Genomic DNA, 16072 nt, shown 5'->3' on the forward strand with positions numbered 1-16072 from the left:
ATCTCGCGACTGAACTTCCAAGCATATGCATATCTCAAATTTAAACTTAACATTGTGACTGTGATGCTATTTATTCATTTTTCACGTGTGAGCTGAAGGGTATGGGTGAGAACAAATGAACCAGTGTTTACCGAGTATTAATCAAATAGTGTTCCAGATGGCCTAAGAGGCTTCCACTGATAGACATAAATGCTCCTCAGCAGTGTGGTATAATTGGAAAAGGCTAAGTGTCAGTTCACATTAGGGAGGAATCTGACCTGACAGAGAATGCTAGCACAAGTTTCACGTCCAGCTGGCCAACTTAACCTAAGTGGATCTTTTAATGAAGGCCTGTAAATGAGTGAAGAGGCTTAGGATTCTGACAGGCACTTTCAGGCATAGAAGCAACATATAACATCCTTCTTCCCACTAGCTCACTATTCTACCCTTCTGCCAGGGGTGCAGATCCTCACAGATAGGCTGGAAGAAGGGAGCAGGTTTCCTTGACTGAGCTGCTTCAATCCACTCACCAAGCCATCCACGACTGTGACTCTGTGCTAATACAAAAGAGCAATGGCAATACTCGAAAAACAATGACACATTTATCTCTGCCACCTGTACTACCCTACTCATGATAATCTGCAGTAAAAGGCAAAGAGATAGTGAGGGGCACAAAGGGTCTGTACTTCCAGCTGCTGGTTGCCCCAAGTGCCCATGCCCCAATGCCCTGGGCCCAGGAGCACAGGACACATTTTTTTACCATAAGGATTTCCAGTTGAACACAGTATTATAATCAAGGGTTTCAGTGAGTAATAAATACATACATGAGCAAAGACAATCTCTTGCCCAAAGGACAGAAATCCAAAACAGATAGGTGCAGTCACAGTGAGCAACCACTTCCCCTTGGCTATGGAATTACCTTCTAGAAAACCAAAGATACTACCATCTGCATAGTGAATAATAAGACACATCTCTGCACATTAGTAGCTGGAAAACAAATAGAAGGAGTTGGGAACATCAAGAGAATCACTCATGTCAAACAGGAGCTAGTGATACAAGGTTAAGGAAAATGTAGCTATTTTAAGGAATGCTTTAGAAAAAGAAAAGAATCATCACTGCTGCCTGAGTCTCTTTGAATTATGGAGTATGATAAGACTTCAAACACCCCAGCTTTGAACGATGCCACTAATGGAGCTGTTTGGACATGGACATCAGCTCATGAGCACTGTGGTGGAGTGGCAGCTGGGGCCACTTGGTGCTGATCTCTTGGTTGCTAGAGAATCAGAAGACAATAAAGAAATACCAAGCACCTGAAGGGGCCCACACGCATTGCCTGGCTAAGGCTGAGAGCATGCTTGTATCCAGAGGGATAAGGAGGAGGGGGAAATGTAAAACCTCTTGTTTTCCACTTGTTTTTCAAAAAGATGGACTGATATGGCAATCAAAGCCACATTGACACCAGTGGGCTATGAGAGAAGGAAGTCAACAGCCCCACATGTTCACCAGCTGTAGGTGGCTGCAGGAAATCAGATAGAGGCTATTTCCACCATGTCATAACCACCTTGTACTTGGAATCTGCCCTTCCTTCACTACTAAGAATTATGTGTTCCTGATGGAGGAAAAACTTCCCCTTCCCTTTTGTTCTCATTTTGGTCCTCAGGTTGGGCATGTGGGATTTATTTTTTATTTTGTTCTCACAGATATCAACACGTTTCACTTTTATAGAGGTATCAATTTTTCTATCTGCTCATTTCAACAGCCTTCCAGGCATCTCTCTTCTGTCCCATCTTCCACTATCACACTACCAGATAAGAAGCAGAGAGTTGAAGGGAAGGTAGCCAGTTAAACAGATTTCTCACTGTGGATATTTATCTTGACAGCCTATAGGGCTAACCATGTGAGTGCTTTTCAGTTGCCCTTATTTTTGTCACATTTTTAGAAAGAGTCTTTAAACAAAATGGAAAAGATACTTGATTCCTGTCAAGTGAAAGCTTGTCTATTCCTTATTTATCACTTATTTATCACTATTCCTAATAAACCACTGAAGACCATTTTCTTTGCAGTAGAAGTTCTTCAATTTCCAGTCCAGTTAGATTCCCCTTTGAATAGCATTTTAAATTTAGACCAGTGTACTATCCAGTACTTACATATAAATAAATTTCTTCCCAAATAAATCTCCAGAGAAAGGCCTATGTACCACTGAATTGTCATGTGAACTTTTTTCACATTTGACTCTCTACGTGATACTCACTTTTGCAAACACTTTTGAGAAGATTGCCATAGCACAGTGACTGGAGGAGAGGATCATTTTTATGTATAAGTATCTCCCAAAAATTAATTTCTTAGCTGAAAAGAAAAAAAGAAGGCCTGTACAAAGTGTACTCAAGAGATTCACCAGCCCACTGAAGGTAGAAGAAGCTGCCAGTGACGTCTCCATCAATATGATTCTCTAAGAGTGAAGATACTTCTTGCAGTCTGATGAGACTGAATTCAGTCCTTAGGAACAGTACTAACATCAAAGGGAAATACTTACATGAACACCAAAGAATGAGTAAAGCCTGTATTGATTTCAGTTAAAAATAGTTTTATAGGAGTGCATAAAATGCTTCAAGTCTGTTAGAAGAGCTGTCAGGGCATAGTTTAAAAGGATTCAAAATTAAACAAAATATTCCAGGGCCACTTTGTTCCTAGTTATTTAAAAAGCAGGCACACTTTCTTTACTTATGGGATATATATATATATATATATATATATATATATATATAGTGAGTTTAATGTGAACAAAACCATCTGTCAGTTCATTAAAATCTTATTTCAGGTCTAACACACAAAAGCAGATAGTATCTAATTTTGTATTAAGAAATATGCATCTACTAGTGATTATGAGAGAAGAAGGTCCATAAAATATTGAAAGGTTTTAATGGCATTTTTGAATTAACCGAGTTCCTTCTTTTCCTTTATGATAGAGTGACATAAATTATTGATTACTCATGATGGTATGCATCCTTTTATTAAAGCAGGCAGCTAAATGGGGAGCTGGAATATTTGGAGAGTCACGCATCAGAAAACACAGCAAATATTTACTGACTCATAATTCCTTTGTACTTTTTCTACAGGCACTTAATCTTTCTTGCACTGTCTGGGGAGATCCCACCCCAGAGGTCTCATGGCTGAAGAATGAAAAATCATTTGTATCCGATGCCAATTGCATCCTGAAGTTTGAATCTGGAAAAAATGTCAGCTTTTCCATTTCTGCTGTGTCCACACAAGACTCTGGGAAATACAGCATTGTGGTGAAGAACAAGTACGGTACAGAGACCAGCGACGTCACTGTAAGTGTGTACATACCTGAGGAAGAGAGAGTCTGAGCAAGAGAAAAAGCAGTAAGATAAAATGAAAGCGTAAATTTAAGACTAGAAGACAGAAGTACAGAGGACATTTTGGATGTTAGGCTGACAATAATCCATGTGTGTAAATGGCTTTCTGCTTTAGCAGGCAGCCTTGGATTTTTCCATTTACTTCACGTTTTCTTCTAATATACTTATTTATGCCAGGGTAAACAGGGCCTTTCCTAAATATTTTCTTACTGCTAATTTCACAGAAACTAACTGTAGCATCTTAAGCAAGACCAAGTGCTTGCTGTCTGTAGACACACCATTTCACCCTCTTCCTGGAGCATATGGAAGGAAAGGGTCAAAAATTGTTTCATTAGAAGCAACTAATGACGTAGATGGAAAGATCAAAAATGATCGGGGCGTTTTTGAGCAGCAGTTAGGATTTGTTCCAGCTTTGGTAAAGTAGCATAGATGGAATGTGTTAGATCACAGAGAAATTATTGCTGGTTTTTGTCTGTGTTAAGGCCCCTTTTTATTGCTGTGTTAATTTAGTGAGGCCTTAATATGGGTGTCATTTACATCCCTAAATATTGTTTAATCTCCCCAAACAGGGTAACAGTACTGTAACACAAATGAAAATAAGGCTTAGGAGGCCAGGACACTAATAATTGTGTGTGTCTGTAAAAGTGTATGAACTCTGCTCTATGTTCACAAATAAACTGAATTCACTTCTTTCCTTCCATCACAAGCTTGTTTCACTGTGTCTTGTTTTATTAGTCACAGCTCCAGTAGTTGTGCACAGTGTCTTAGTGTCTTCATGCTTTCACCACTGTAATTACCTCCAGCTTCCCTTTAGATCCCTGTTAATCTTCACTTTGCTGTTTGCAACAAAAACACAATGGCATCTCCTCACACCTCTCTGTCCAGACCTTCACTACTTCTCCTCTCAGCTCAACAAGGTATTTATGCAAATTCTGTCACAGAAGTAGTCTTATGTTTTTCAACGCACCAAAGGCATGAATTGTGATTTAAGGGTGATATGTAAATATTTTGTTAGATAGAAAAGTCAGTGAATTTCATCCAAACTTAACACTGGAGATTCAGAAATAACATATTTTATCAATATCTTTTAAAGCTACAAAAAGAATCTTCACTGTAACACAGAAAAAAAAGTGGGGTTTTTTTGGTTACACAAAAATGTAACAAAGAAACATTTGTCCAGATCTTTGAATGCACTTTACATAGATTAAAAACTCCATGTCTGCCATTTTACAATGCCACTGATTATATCAGCTGAGGAAAAGCAACAGAACATGCTGGACATATGTATGATATATACATGTGATGCTATACGTATAGGATAGGATCAGAAGCAGTTATCAGCCCAATTGCTACTTAGGAGAGCAATGTTCCATGTCAATAAATGTTTTCATTACTAGTCTCACAACACCACAATTCTTCACATCAAAATCTGAAGAACTAACACATATATTTTCAGTCCAAGCATGATCTGTGTGCACCTTTCACATACTCTTTCTTGTTTTTTCTAGCTACTGTGACTGCAGAAAGAGTGCTGCAGTCCCAGGCACTCACTTTGGTGCAGTACTGGCATTTCTGTGAGGATGCCACTACTAAGTGTTGTACAGTTAACACTCACTTAAACCCTTGCCATATGAGGTTTATTGCCAGCTGATGTTAAAGGAGAAGTGGAAGCATGAGGGAATTCTTAATGGTTCAGGTAAAAATAGATTCAACACAGTTACCAATGGTGAAAATGCCGATTTTAGCAATTTCTTTTTTTAAAATCAGTTTCTAGAAAGGGCTAATGATTATTATCTTAGTCTTATAAAAATAATCCATATTTAGATCAGTTTTATGAACTACCAAAACATGTTAGCATGTGCCTAACTTTACTGCATATGCCTGCACTAATAGTACCACTAGTTTCAAGGAACATGTTACGTTTATCTGGTATAAATTTCTCTTTCTTCCCGAAGAGATTTCACATCACAGGGATTTTTAACATGAAATTATGCAAAACCAATGTGGTTTTGGTGTTTCACATGAACAGCATATGTGCTCACACAGTGTTATCTCCTAAAATATTTAACACTCAAGTATCAAAATTGATGACATTATTGCATTTTTAAGGCCTAAGTGTGTAATTATGTCCTTTAATGAATCAATATCTGTTACAAAAAAAAGTTCAGATTATTTATTATTATCACAGCAGCTGAGTAAAACAAAGTAACAAGGCCTAATTTTTGAATTTCAAAATATAATCATGAGAAGATCTGAAATTTGAGATACAGCAAGCTTCCCGAGTTCAAAGAACTAATGCAAAATTATTTTATAATTTTTCTTAGTAGGACATGAAGCCAATTCAAGGATGATATGCAGGTCACTCCATATTTGTCCCACGACATATAACTTACAAATAACAGTGTCACAGCTCTTCCATCCTCCAGAGTGCAAACAAGAATATGACTCGCTCTTTGCAATAACTGATGTTTATTACTTAGTATTATTTTTAATAATGATTGCATTTTGGCAACAGTTTATTTCTACCACTTTATTTTGAAAAATCTGTCCTCCTGCCTCCCTCCTTTTGGCAGAACTGCCAGGGAATACACGTGGGTCACCTCCCAGGCTGGATACTACTTTTTTTTTGCTTTGACAGATGTATGTGTCCCTGAAAGTTAGAGTAATAGCTGCTTCAAAAGGTGTTGCTTCCAGGGATTCAGTTATGGTGATTTCAGCCTGACTTTGTGATGCATCCACATGCCTTGCTTGTGCACGTTTTGTTCTTGCTTTGCTTCAGGTGATTGTGATGCCTGTGTCAGGGCAGACTGATACAGTCCAAGGACACAATCAAAATAATAAAACTGTATCTAAAAAGAAAAAAACAATGACAGCAAGCAAACAGAAGGAAGGGGAAAAGAAAGGTGAGTGCTTTCACTGTTACAGTCTTCTATTCCAATGAAAAAATTGTTAAATTGTTATGGAGTTAATTGTCTGTGCCAATCAAGATTTCATAGGTCCCAATCAATCAAGTTTATAGTAAGCACACTTTCAATCAACAACAGATGCAAAGTATGAATTACCAGGTTAGGCCTAAGTGAGAGAGACTTAAATCAATATTTTTAAACCACCTTTTCTACTTCCACTGCAAGTTGTCACCTTGACTAACCTGGCTGATGAAAGCTTTTTAAGTCATAATAAATCCTTTCAAATTTCTGAATGCAGAGGGAAGACTTTGTAAGCATGTGTACATACACAGATGGTGTTATTTTCCAAAGTGAGACTCATTGCAGCAGCTAGATGTTTGATATTTCACCAAAAATAAGGCCTTGCTGATTCAGGGACGCCAAATGCCTAGGGATTTTAGAAAACCCTGACTGTTTAGCCACTACTTGAGATTCATCAATTATTCTCTCTTAGTTTTATGTCCACATGGAATGGTAAAGTTGGAATTATAAGCGACCATTTTTTGTCTCATTTAGAGAAAGGGTAGAAAATTAAAAGCTCTCTGGTGACTCAGCTTTCTTGTATATTACTTGTATATTATTTTACTGTTCTTTTGGACTCTTACTATAATTACTACTTCGACACTGATTTACTCTTCCCAATTACAACTCTCTCATATAGAGCATTTTAACTCCAAATTAGTCTTTAATTCCAACAATATCATAACATGTTTTACATATTTTTGCCTAAGTACTTTTTCTTTGCATACATGTTATATCATTTCTGACAGAACATTTTATACTTCCCCCCCCTCCCCCGCCCCCTTTTTGCTCCTAAGGCAAGAACAAATATTTTACAGCATTCCCTTCATCTCTTGCCTTTCTGGTATGGTAGACTTTTCTGAGCAATCCTGTAAATTAGGTGACTTAAGTGGAAACAATTATTTCTGTACCTGTAAATGTTTTCCAGTATCTACCTCTTAATCATTTTAATTAGAGGCCATAAAGACTTGGGCTTGGTTTTGGTTCCATAAGAAGTAGTAATGTTATATGTGATACTGAATCTCTTTATATGGGTAGGGAAAGAGGAAAAGAACATGATAAGGTCATAACTAATGTGAAAGAAATGTTGCTGAGCACAGTAAATATTGTTACTTAAGATTACTCAGAAATTTTATTACTTCTCCTAAATCAGATTTTATTAAGCCACACGTAGAAGAAATTATTGCTACAGAAGAGACACCTGATCCAAATGAAATGCCCCCTGTGGAAAAGGATACAAAAAGCAACCAGCAAGCAGCAAAGAAGACTGATGGAAAGGCAGGAGTAGCAGAAAAGGTTCCTCAACCCACAGAAGGCTTGGATAGGCAGGGAAAGAAACCACCAGAAAAAGCAGCCTTGGGTAAACCCCACTGAACTTCAATGAAGAACGTGATCCTGCAGCAAACAGAATAATAAATTCAACCTGAGATTTCATGAGCAATATATTAACGATAATATTTTAACACAAAAGTTTATTAGTGGTGGTTTTTCTGTAACATTTGTAATACTTCCTAACTTTAAATTTAAATGCATAGTAGATGGCCACTTATGTCTCAGTACCAGATAATTGCACTGCAGGAATTTCTAAGTATCTGAATAATGATGCATATACTGTCAATGTGAATTTAATTACTAAAATAAGTCCATTATAAGCAGAGTTCATTAGAGCAAATCTTGTCCACAACTGACATATTTACTGCAGTGTAAAGGAATGTTGGTATCAGTTACATGGATGTGTTAATCAATATTTCTAGGCCATCACAGCTTGAGGCAGATGCTGCCTTACTTCTTCAAGGAAATTATATATACAGCCCTCTTCACGACATGTAGGCTGTACTTTTCACCATGACCAGTTTGGCCACAGTGGAAGATCTCCAGAAACAGAACCATCTCCTATGGATGCAGGGGGAGCATAAGTGGTTTTCTTTTGATCCAAGTTTCTTTCATGCAAACCTGTTTCATCAGGTGAACCAGGATGACATCTGGCCATTTTTTATCACCAAGAGCCACTTGACTTCTTTTCAGTCTTCTCCACTTCATTAATTCCCTTAAAGCCTTCATGAGTTACTGTGTATATAGCATTAACCCATGAAGTATCAGCTGCCTCACATGCTCATTTTCCTCCCCAATTTTTGCTACAGTACTCAGATTTCTGATAAACCCACCGCTCTTCTTCCTCAGCGGCTCAGTCCAAGACTATCCCTTCTTCCACTCACTAGCATCATATCCACTGGTTTCTTATAAGAGACTGTAGCTTCATGGTCATGTAAGCAAGGAATAAATGCAAGCCAAGAATCTCTGCATTAAATCATTGCTGTGCTCATTCACGTTTATTACTGTGTTCACTCACGTGTTTATGTACCAAGGATATAGGAAAATATGACTCATTTGCAAATGCTTAGATACCATGGAAGAAGCAGAGTTCAAGCTGAAAAAAAAACCAATTAAAATAAAGGTCAGAATCTATTTTGTTGCTGTGCAAGCTGAGTTCAACTTTAAAGTGACCAGAAGTTATAAGACATAAGAAATTAAAATAAGATATTTTAATTACTAGGAAAATATTCTTATTGATTTCAACTCTAAGAAGGCTCAATCATATTGTATTGGCTTTTTCCAGATAGATTATTGATGAAAGGTTACTGAATTCCACTGGTATTTCTAGGTGTTGGATCTATGACGAATGTGGAAATACTGAAAACACAAGAAATACGAGTTTCCAATCCATCCTTATAGAACTGCTAGCATGAGAAAGCAAAAAGTCTCAATAGCATATGAATGTGTAGAAGTCAAGACACTGATATCCCTGATGAGAAGAAATTAATTTCATTCCAGTAGAGTTCCAACAGGATTCTATTCAACTCTTTTTAAAATCAACAGAAATCTTCCTGCTGGATGAAATACTGGATAGAACACTTATATGTAGGCAAGTAGAGTAATAATGTTTCTGTAAACAATGTAAAGGATTTAAACAACTTGGATGGTCCATAGTGAGTGACAGAAGGACGTAGGATGCAACAGAGAAAAAATTATAGAAATCAAAATACTGAGTTCTACACAAAATGGTGTTGGGAGAAACTTAAATGCAGACTGAACTACAACTAAAATCATCCAACTACACTTAGGTACTGTTTGACATTGAGCTTGACTCAGTTCTGCATCACATCTTTTTCTAAACTTACATATTACAGCCCAGCAGTGAAGGATGTAAGCGTAGGTGCCACAGAGAAATGCAGTAAGGAGCACTTCCATGGTAGGACACCCCAGTGCATGTCGTTTCTCATGCAACTACTACAGAAAATGAGAAATACCTAGAGATGTGCAATTCTATCACTCTGCCAGAGTTACAGAGTGTGGACCTCCAAAAGCAGTGCAAAGCTGCAGGTTGTTTCCCACAACTCCCCCTTGCTATGGCAATTATTTCAAGCTGCCTTACATCTGCAAAGATCCATCACCCCTCAGAGCTCCTTCGCGTTGGGAGCCTGTCTGCCACAAACACCAACGGCAGCGAGTAAGTTATATATAGAATGGACTGTACCACTGAGAGCCTGATCCAATTCCTGCAAAATGCCACAGGGGTCTTTTCATTAGTTTTAATAGAAATCAAGCTAGATCTCAGAAGAACGTTCTAAAAATGTCCCAAGTCTCAGATTACAAAGCCCATTTTTCTCACTGTGAAGCCAATAGCAGATCTCTCTTTTGTGTCATTGTAGCAGAATCAGGTCTGAGCTTTTTGCTGCAAGAAAAATCACTATTTTCCTGATATTTCAATTAAAACCTACTGGAAATAGCTTTAAAATTTTAAACTAAAATGCATTAGAGTTTGGGGATTTTTTTTGTTATATTTGGATGGTTCCTCATAAAGCTGGAAATGGAGGCACATCAGTATTGTTCTACAGGACTGTATTTGCTATCCAGAAGTATAGTGTAGTATGCACAATAATGTGATAAACATATCAAAGATTACCCCTCTGTTCTTATTTTGATTATTTAAGCTGTAGTGGTTCACAAATGTATAACAAAATGTCCAAAGTTAATATTAACAGAATTGTTGAGTATACTAAAGCTTATGATTACCACAGTGGAATAATTTCTTTCTTGCATTTTAAATGTATTATTTATATTCTATTCTCCATTATAAGTATGAAAAATTGTTTCAGTCTCTGTGCATTACATAATGATAGAATGCAAATTACTTCTGTAGCAACAGGATCTCCTATCAAACACACAGAATCATTTGACTACATTTAAATTCAGGCACTGGACGCAATGTTTATCTGAAGCACCAATTCTCTTTATTTTCTTATTTCTCACCTACATGTTCCATTTCAGCACTTATTACTCTTTATATTCAAATTTATAACTCTTCTAGAAATTCATGTTCTCGTGTTATAATAACTGTATTTAACAGTAAGGGAAAGTGTTGCAATAAGCTATATTATCTAATCACCTTCTAAAACCAGAAAGGATGATTTTTGAAGATGAAAAGGGATGAGAAAAATAGGCTTTGGCTTCCACTGTATTAAAGGCACTGGGAATCCAGCTGTCCTTGAATTCTTCTGGATTTGTTAGCCAATTATTGAGGAAGATCTGTCTGTGCTCTGAGACTGACAGACATAATTTGGTAATATATTAAGCCGTAATCTTTGAAGCAGCTAGCTGCAAACTGAGATCATCCTTAAACTAGCACAGAGTGCACTTCTGCTCTTTGTCCTTGAACAGCAACTATAAGGTGAATGCACAAATGAGATTCCATTTAATCTGCACTTACACAGATCAGACAGACACCTGCAACAAGTCTTTCCCCACCGTTTTTTTTTTGTTTGTTTGTTTGTTTTTGTCTTGCTAAAAGGACACTAGGTTTTAAGAACTGAAGCAAAATGTTGTCCATGGAAAAGAGCAACACAAGCTGCAAAGAAAAAAATGTTAGAAAAACCTGCTCCATTTCACAAGGGCTTCTAGAGATGAAGGTACTATGAGAGAGACAGTGAGGGGCTGATGGAGAGGAAGGAAGGCCCCAGATTTGGGTGCAATCTTCTGCCAGCTTTTGCCCTAGTCTCACTTCCCATTTCATTATGCGAGAGTTCTTTCCTGCAATCTCCTTCTGTAAATTTTCAAATGAAATACCATTCCTTCCTTCTTTCCCAATCTTGCATCTTCTACCATCCAATTTGACACAGTTATTTCCATTTACCATTTCATCACTTGCACTAACAGGACCAGAATAAAACCTCCTGCTTAATTAGGCTGTGATTTTGGCAAGGATAAGGGACTTCTTAACAAGAGGCCTGAAATCCTATCATATCTATTATCAGAAAATGGTTTGGGAAACACCTGCTACTGATTGACAAAGAATGGAGAAATACTGCTCACATGAGACTTGATCTGAGTTAAGTAAGTGCTGGCTTAACCAAATATGTTAACTCTACACACAAGCCCATCAACTTTTGGGAGTATTGGTGCGCTTAAAAATTTTGGTGGACCAGGGTACAGCTCCTTACTGCCCTGAACCCTTGCTATTAACTTCCCTCTTTTTGTTTTTTTTTGTTTTTGTTTTTGTTTTTGTTTTTTTTTTTTGACTCTTAAATGGAAATAAAAAGATAAACTAAACTTAACTAAATCATAACATCCTGTCATAATGTCATTCTGATCTCAGAGAAGTTATGGAAAATGCTTCTGAGGGACATGTGTTGGTCACAACTAAGAGGCAGAGATAAGGAGTCTCACAGGTTTACAGGGTAAGACATAAGAGTCTAAACAACACTAAAGTAGAAAAAACCAAAAAGGATATCCTGTCTGCTGTAGTATGAGCAGGGGTGATGGTGGGTATGGAATAAATGACTGCTCCAGAGAGTGGTTTCTTTCTGAGTGCTGTATGCATACAAACAGGCAAAATGACAGAACAATACCTCATCACTAATGTCAGCTTTTTTTTGCCTTGTGTCCAGGTAGCCCTAAGCAGGCTACTTCTCCCACACACTGCTGCTGCCAGACATGATCCGCAGTTGAAGAGCCAGAGAGCCACTGATTTACATATGGCAGTGGGTAACACACTTTCAAATTGCTTCCTCTCCACCAAAATAAGCACACCAGTAAGCAGCTGCTCTCATGACACCTTTCCTCCCCTGGTGGGGGAAGCAATAGTGACATTTGTGGTGAAAAGGCAAAATGTATGTAAATGAGGTAGCAGGTTACCTGTGCCCTGGAGGCCCTGGATTAACCACTGGTGGGTGAGTTGTGGTTCAACAAGGACCACAAATGGTGCATCAGTGTAGAGAGCTCCTATCTACACCACTCCACACACTCAAAACAGAAACAATCCCACTTGATAGATATAGCTGTGGAAAATGGAAGCCATTTTACAGCTTGATTGTAATCTCCTATGTGTAAGTGCAGAAGAGTAAAGAATACAAAAGGAGAATACTCAGAGATGTCTACTTCTGTAGCCTTGATTGTCTGGAGGTGATAATTTTGGAATGGTAAATGTTACCTAAAGGGAAGACATAGCGTTTTCAAATACAGGCTCTTTCCTCAGAAGCACCTGTTCCAGGTTTGAAACAGAAAACTCCTTTTCAAGTAAAGATTTTTCTGGCTTATTTTTATAATAGGATTTAGCTTAATGTCAATATTTGAGGACATATGATAGATTTAGCCCCTACCTCTTATCTCCCTGTGAACAGGGCTGTCTGGTGTTGAAAAGGAGAACCCCCTCAACCAAAAAAATAACTTCTTGTTACAACCAGCAAAGATAAGATCACAGAAACACAAATGAAAATACTCTTGTTAGAGCAATTGCTGAAAGTGGTGTCCCTCACAAACTGAGAGACTAAGATGCCAAATAAGGAACTCAGCAAAGAAGGGAAATGATCTGCAGACTGTGTGTTTGCAACAGATGTTATGCTAATGTGGCTAGGTAATTATTATTGAAATGTTATACTCAAACAGGAGCCCTCTTCAGAAAACTGCTGCAACTGGAAAATGGTTGCGCTGAAGGGTGGCAAATTGCTCTATTACTCTTTGGTGCTTCCATGTATCCTGAGTCCTGGAAAGTGTTCCAAGATTGACTCAGAATTCCTGACATGATGGTAACATCATCAAAATGGGCAGGCGTGAAATCTGACCTTCCTCTTTACATACGCATAATATAGTCATTCCATCCATGTAATTCAGTGTTTGTGACTCCTTCCATGGATCACTTTCCTCAAAAACCCAGTCTGCATTTTATGCAGGGATAGATTTGTTTAGTTCCATGCTCAAAGGGATTTAAATATATTATCTGCAAATAAGCAAACTCACTGGCTATAATCTTTTAGGCAGCTTGTTCCAGGAGGTACAGATGAATAAACAGATTTTATCTCTTTGTAGGACTGGTAAAAAGAGATTGTCAAGCATCTTTCAAGCGAAACATAGACTACCACAATAAATTTTGTCTATATATTACTTTGCATGCTAGGATGTCTTTTTGTCAGTTGCCCTGAATGCTCTGCTGACCAGCCTGATTTCTCTTTATGTGACAACTACAGGAAACCTATGTGAAAACCTAAAATGCCTCTAACACCAAGTGGGACAAAGCCAGCTTTTAACAAAACTTTTGTCAACAGATTGGTGGATGAAAAAGTAGTTGGTAGACAAATAGAAGTACAATAAAATAAAGAGGCAACATGGGTAGTGATAACACACAATTCACATTTGTGAAACCCAAATTGTATTTCCAATTATGCTACTTTTCCTTTTCTTTTCCCTATTTTAGCTGCAAGTTTTTTGAAGTGAGACTATTACCCTGGTTTAGTACATATTATGTCACAGTATCATCTGGGGCCTCTGGGCAATAGTGTGACTCAGGTAAAGAGTCAAACCATCACCAAACCAACTTCAGCAAGCAGTCATGTGAATCATAAAAGCCATGGGCAAATGAAATTGCTGTCCTGAAGTGCATACACGACCTGCTGGACATGTTCTGATTTTGCAATTCTACACTTTCATTACTATATATATATATATATATATATACACATACATATATATATACACATATACATACACACACACACACACACATATATATATATATATAAATATATATATAAAACAGAATAACTGAATTATGTTGGGAAAGACCTCTGAGATCATCGAGTACAACCTACAACCAAATATCATCGTGTCAACTAGACCACGAATGGCAGCGACTGCCACTGTCCAGTCTTTTCCTTAAACACCTCCAGGCATGGTGACTCCACCACCTTCCTGGGCAGCCCATTCCAATGCCTAATCACCCTTTCTGTGAAAAAATCCCTCAAATGTCCATCTGAAACCTCCTGTGGCGCATCTTGAGACTATAGTATGTAGAAAGACTACGGCGTAATACAGATGTAACACATATATGTATGTATACAGATATTTACATGTACATGAAAAAAAGCATTTTCCCTCCTCCTGTGGGTAGGCTGGTAACTTTCAGAAGAAGGACGCAGTGACAGACGTACGAAGCGGCAAACACCGCGAAGGCAGCGCGTCTTTTCCGCCCCGCTGTCACGAGGTGCTAATCCTGAGCCCCGGTTCAGACCGCGGCTATGAACAGCTGCTCCCGAGAGGGCTCCGCAGCTGATCCCCGCGCCCCATTCCCGGCGGGAGGCTCCGGGATGCGGTGCGTGCTCCCGGGGCCGCGCACGCGCGCGCGCCACGCCCCTCCCTCCCTCCCTGTCCTACCCGGCGCCGCTCCAAGGTCACGTGGCGCCCGGGGCCAGGCGCGCCCCCCGCCGCCAGCGGGAGCGCGCGCGGGCGTGCACGCGCTGCGCCAACGGCCGCCGCTTGGCGCAGTTCGCACCCGCCCGGGCGCGGCTCCCTCGGCTCCCCGCTCCCTTCCCTCCCTCCCTCCCTCCATCCATCCGTACAGCCACCGTCTGTCCCTCCTCGGCTGGCGCCGGCTCCCGCCGGGCCTCGCTCGAGGTAAGCGGGAAGGGGCCGCTGTCGCCGGGTCGGCTCGGCGCGAGGTGTCCCTGCCTGCGTGCGGGGTACAGGCGGCGGCGGCGCCGAGAGATCCCGGGCGGCCGCCGGGCAGGGAGGGAAGGGGGGAGAGCGGGAGGAAGGGAGGGCGGCGCAGGCCCTGCTCCGGCTGCCAGCCCGGCCTCCCTCTCCGCAGAGAACCGTGAGAACCTCCCCAGAACCGTCGCTGGGAAGCGGGGCCGCCCGGCCGGCACTGCCAGCGCTCCAGACGCTGCCCCAGGCCGGCGGGACGAAGGGGAAGCACCCCCTCCCGTGCCGCGGCTGCCCGGTGTGCGGCTGGGCAGCCCGGGCGTGGGGGAGGCGCCCGGCGCTGCCGCCCCTCCGCGACACGGGGGTGGCGGGACCGCCCGGGAGCGCCGGTGTTCCCGGCGCGGCTTGGCGGTGCCGCTCTGGCACACCGGGATACGTGCCCTGCCTCGCCTCGCCTCGCCGCCCGGCGCCTTCCCCTCACACTCGGGCAGGGGACTCTCGCTCCGGCGGGGCGCTCCGCCTCTGCCTCCCGTGTTTGTCCCTCTGGTGTGGGGAGTCTGAAGTGGAACTACACTGCCCGCATTTTTTTGTGTGCTTCTCTTTGGGTTCTTGCCAAGTGTGCGTCTGGTTTAATATGTGTGAACTGCGTTTTTCTTCTCCTGAAGTGGATACTGAGTACATCAATGATTTTTGATGGAGCAGGGCAGTATGCTGTGTAAAGCTGTGCATTTTCATCCAGCAAAATGATGTCATAAATATACCTGTGTTGTGGCTGCACTT

The 16072-nt window shown here is 40.4% G+C and overlaps 2 protein-coding genes and 1 long non-coding RNA gene across 9 annotated transcripts in view; 2 read left to right on the forward strand and 1 right to left on the reverse strand.

The window, feature by feature from the left end:
- Positions 1 to 10473, forward strand: part of MYOM1 (myomesin 1) — an 80847-nt gene extending 70374 nt beyond the window's left edge. For 3 of the 5 annotated variants that reach the window (XM_048289482.1, XM_048289483.1, XM_048289484.1), the window contains 3 exons: positions 3096 to 3311; positions 6136 to 6259; positions 7476 to 10473. In XM_048289482.1, the coding sequence (XP_048145439.1) occupies positions 3096 to 3311; positions 6136 to 6259; positions 7476 to 7696 (561 nt within the window). In that variant the 3' untranslated portion in view covers positions 7697 to 10473. Of the gene's footprint in view, positions 1 to 3095; positions 4063 to 4159; positions 6260 to 7475 lie in introns of those variants that run through there. The other 2 variants (XM_048289486.1, XM_048289487.1) reach the window with 2 other exon arrangements.
- On the reverse strand, positions 5503 to 14976 carry LOC125318587. Of its 2 annotated transcripts, XR_007200434.1 has the most exons (3): positions 14722 to 14976; positions 8673 to 8750; positions 5503 to 7717 (listed from the first exon to the last, which is right to left on the reverse strand). It is a non-coding gene; the product is annotated as an uncharacterized LOC125318587 (long non-coding RNA). The 2 variants fall into 2 exon arrangements; XR_007200433.1 differs by having other exon boundaries at positions 5503 to 8750.
- The window catches only part of LPIN2 (lipin 2), a 45088-nt gene continuing 43924 nt past the window's right edge, over positions 14909 to 16072 (forward strand). The window contains exon 1 of one of the 2 annotated variants that reach the window (XM_048289491.1): positions 14909 to 14963. The gene's annotated coding sequence lies outside the window, so the exon portion shown is untranslated. Of the gene's footprint in view, positions 14964 to 15115; positions 15266 to 16072 lie in introns of those variants that run through there. The other variant, XM_048289490.1, reaches the window with a different exon arrangement.

The sequence above is a fragment of the Corvus hawaiiensis genome, chromosome 30 (genome assembly GCF_020740725.1).
Source record: "Corvus hawaiiensis isolate bCorHaw1 chromosome 30, bCorHaw1.pri.cur, whole genome shotgun sequence".
Taxonomy (NCBI): Eukaryota; Metazoa; Chordata; class Aves; order Passeriformes; family Corvidae; genus Corvus; species Corvus hawaiiensis.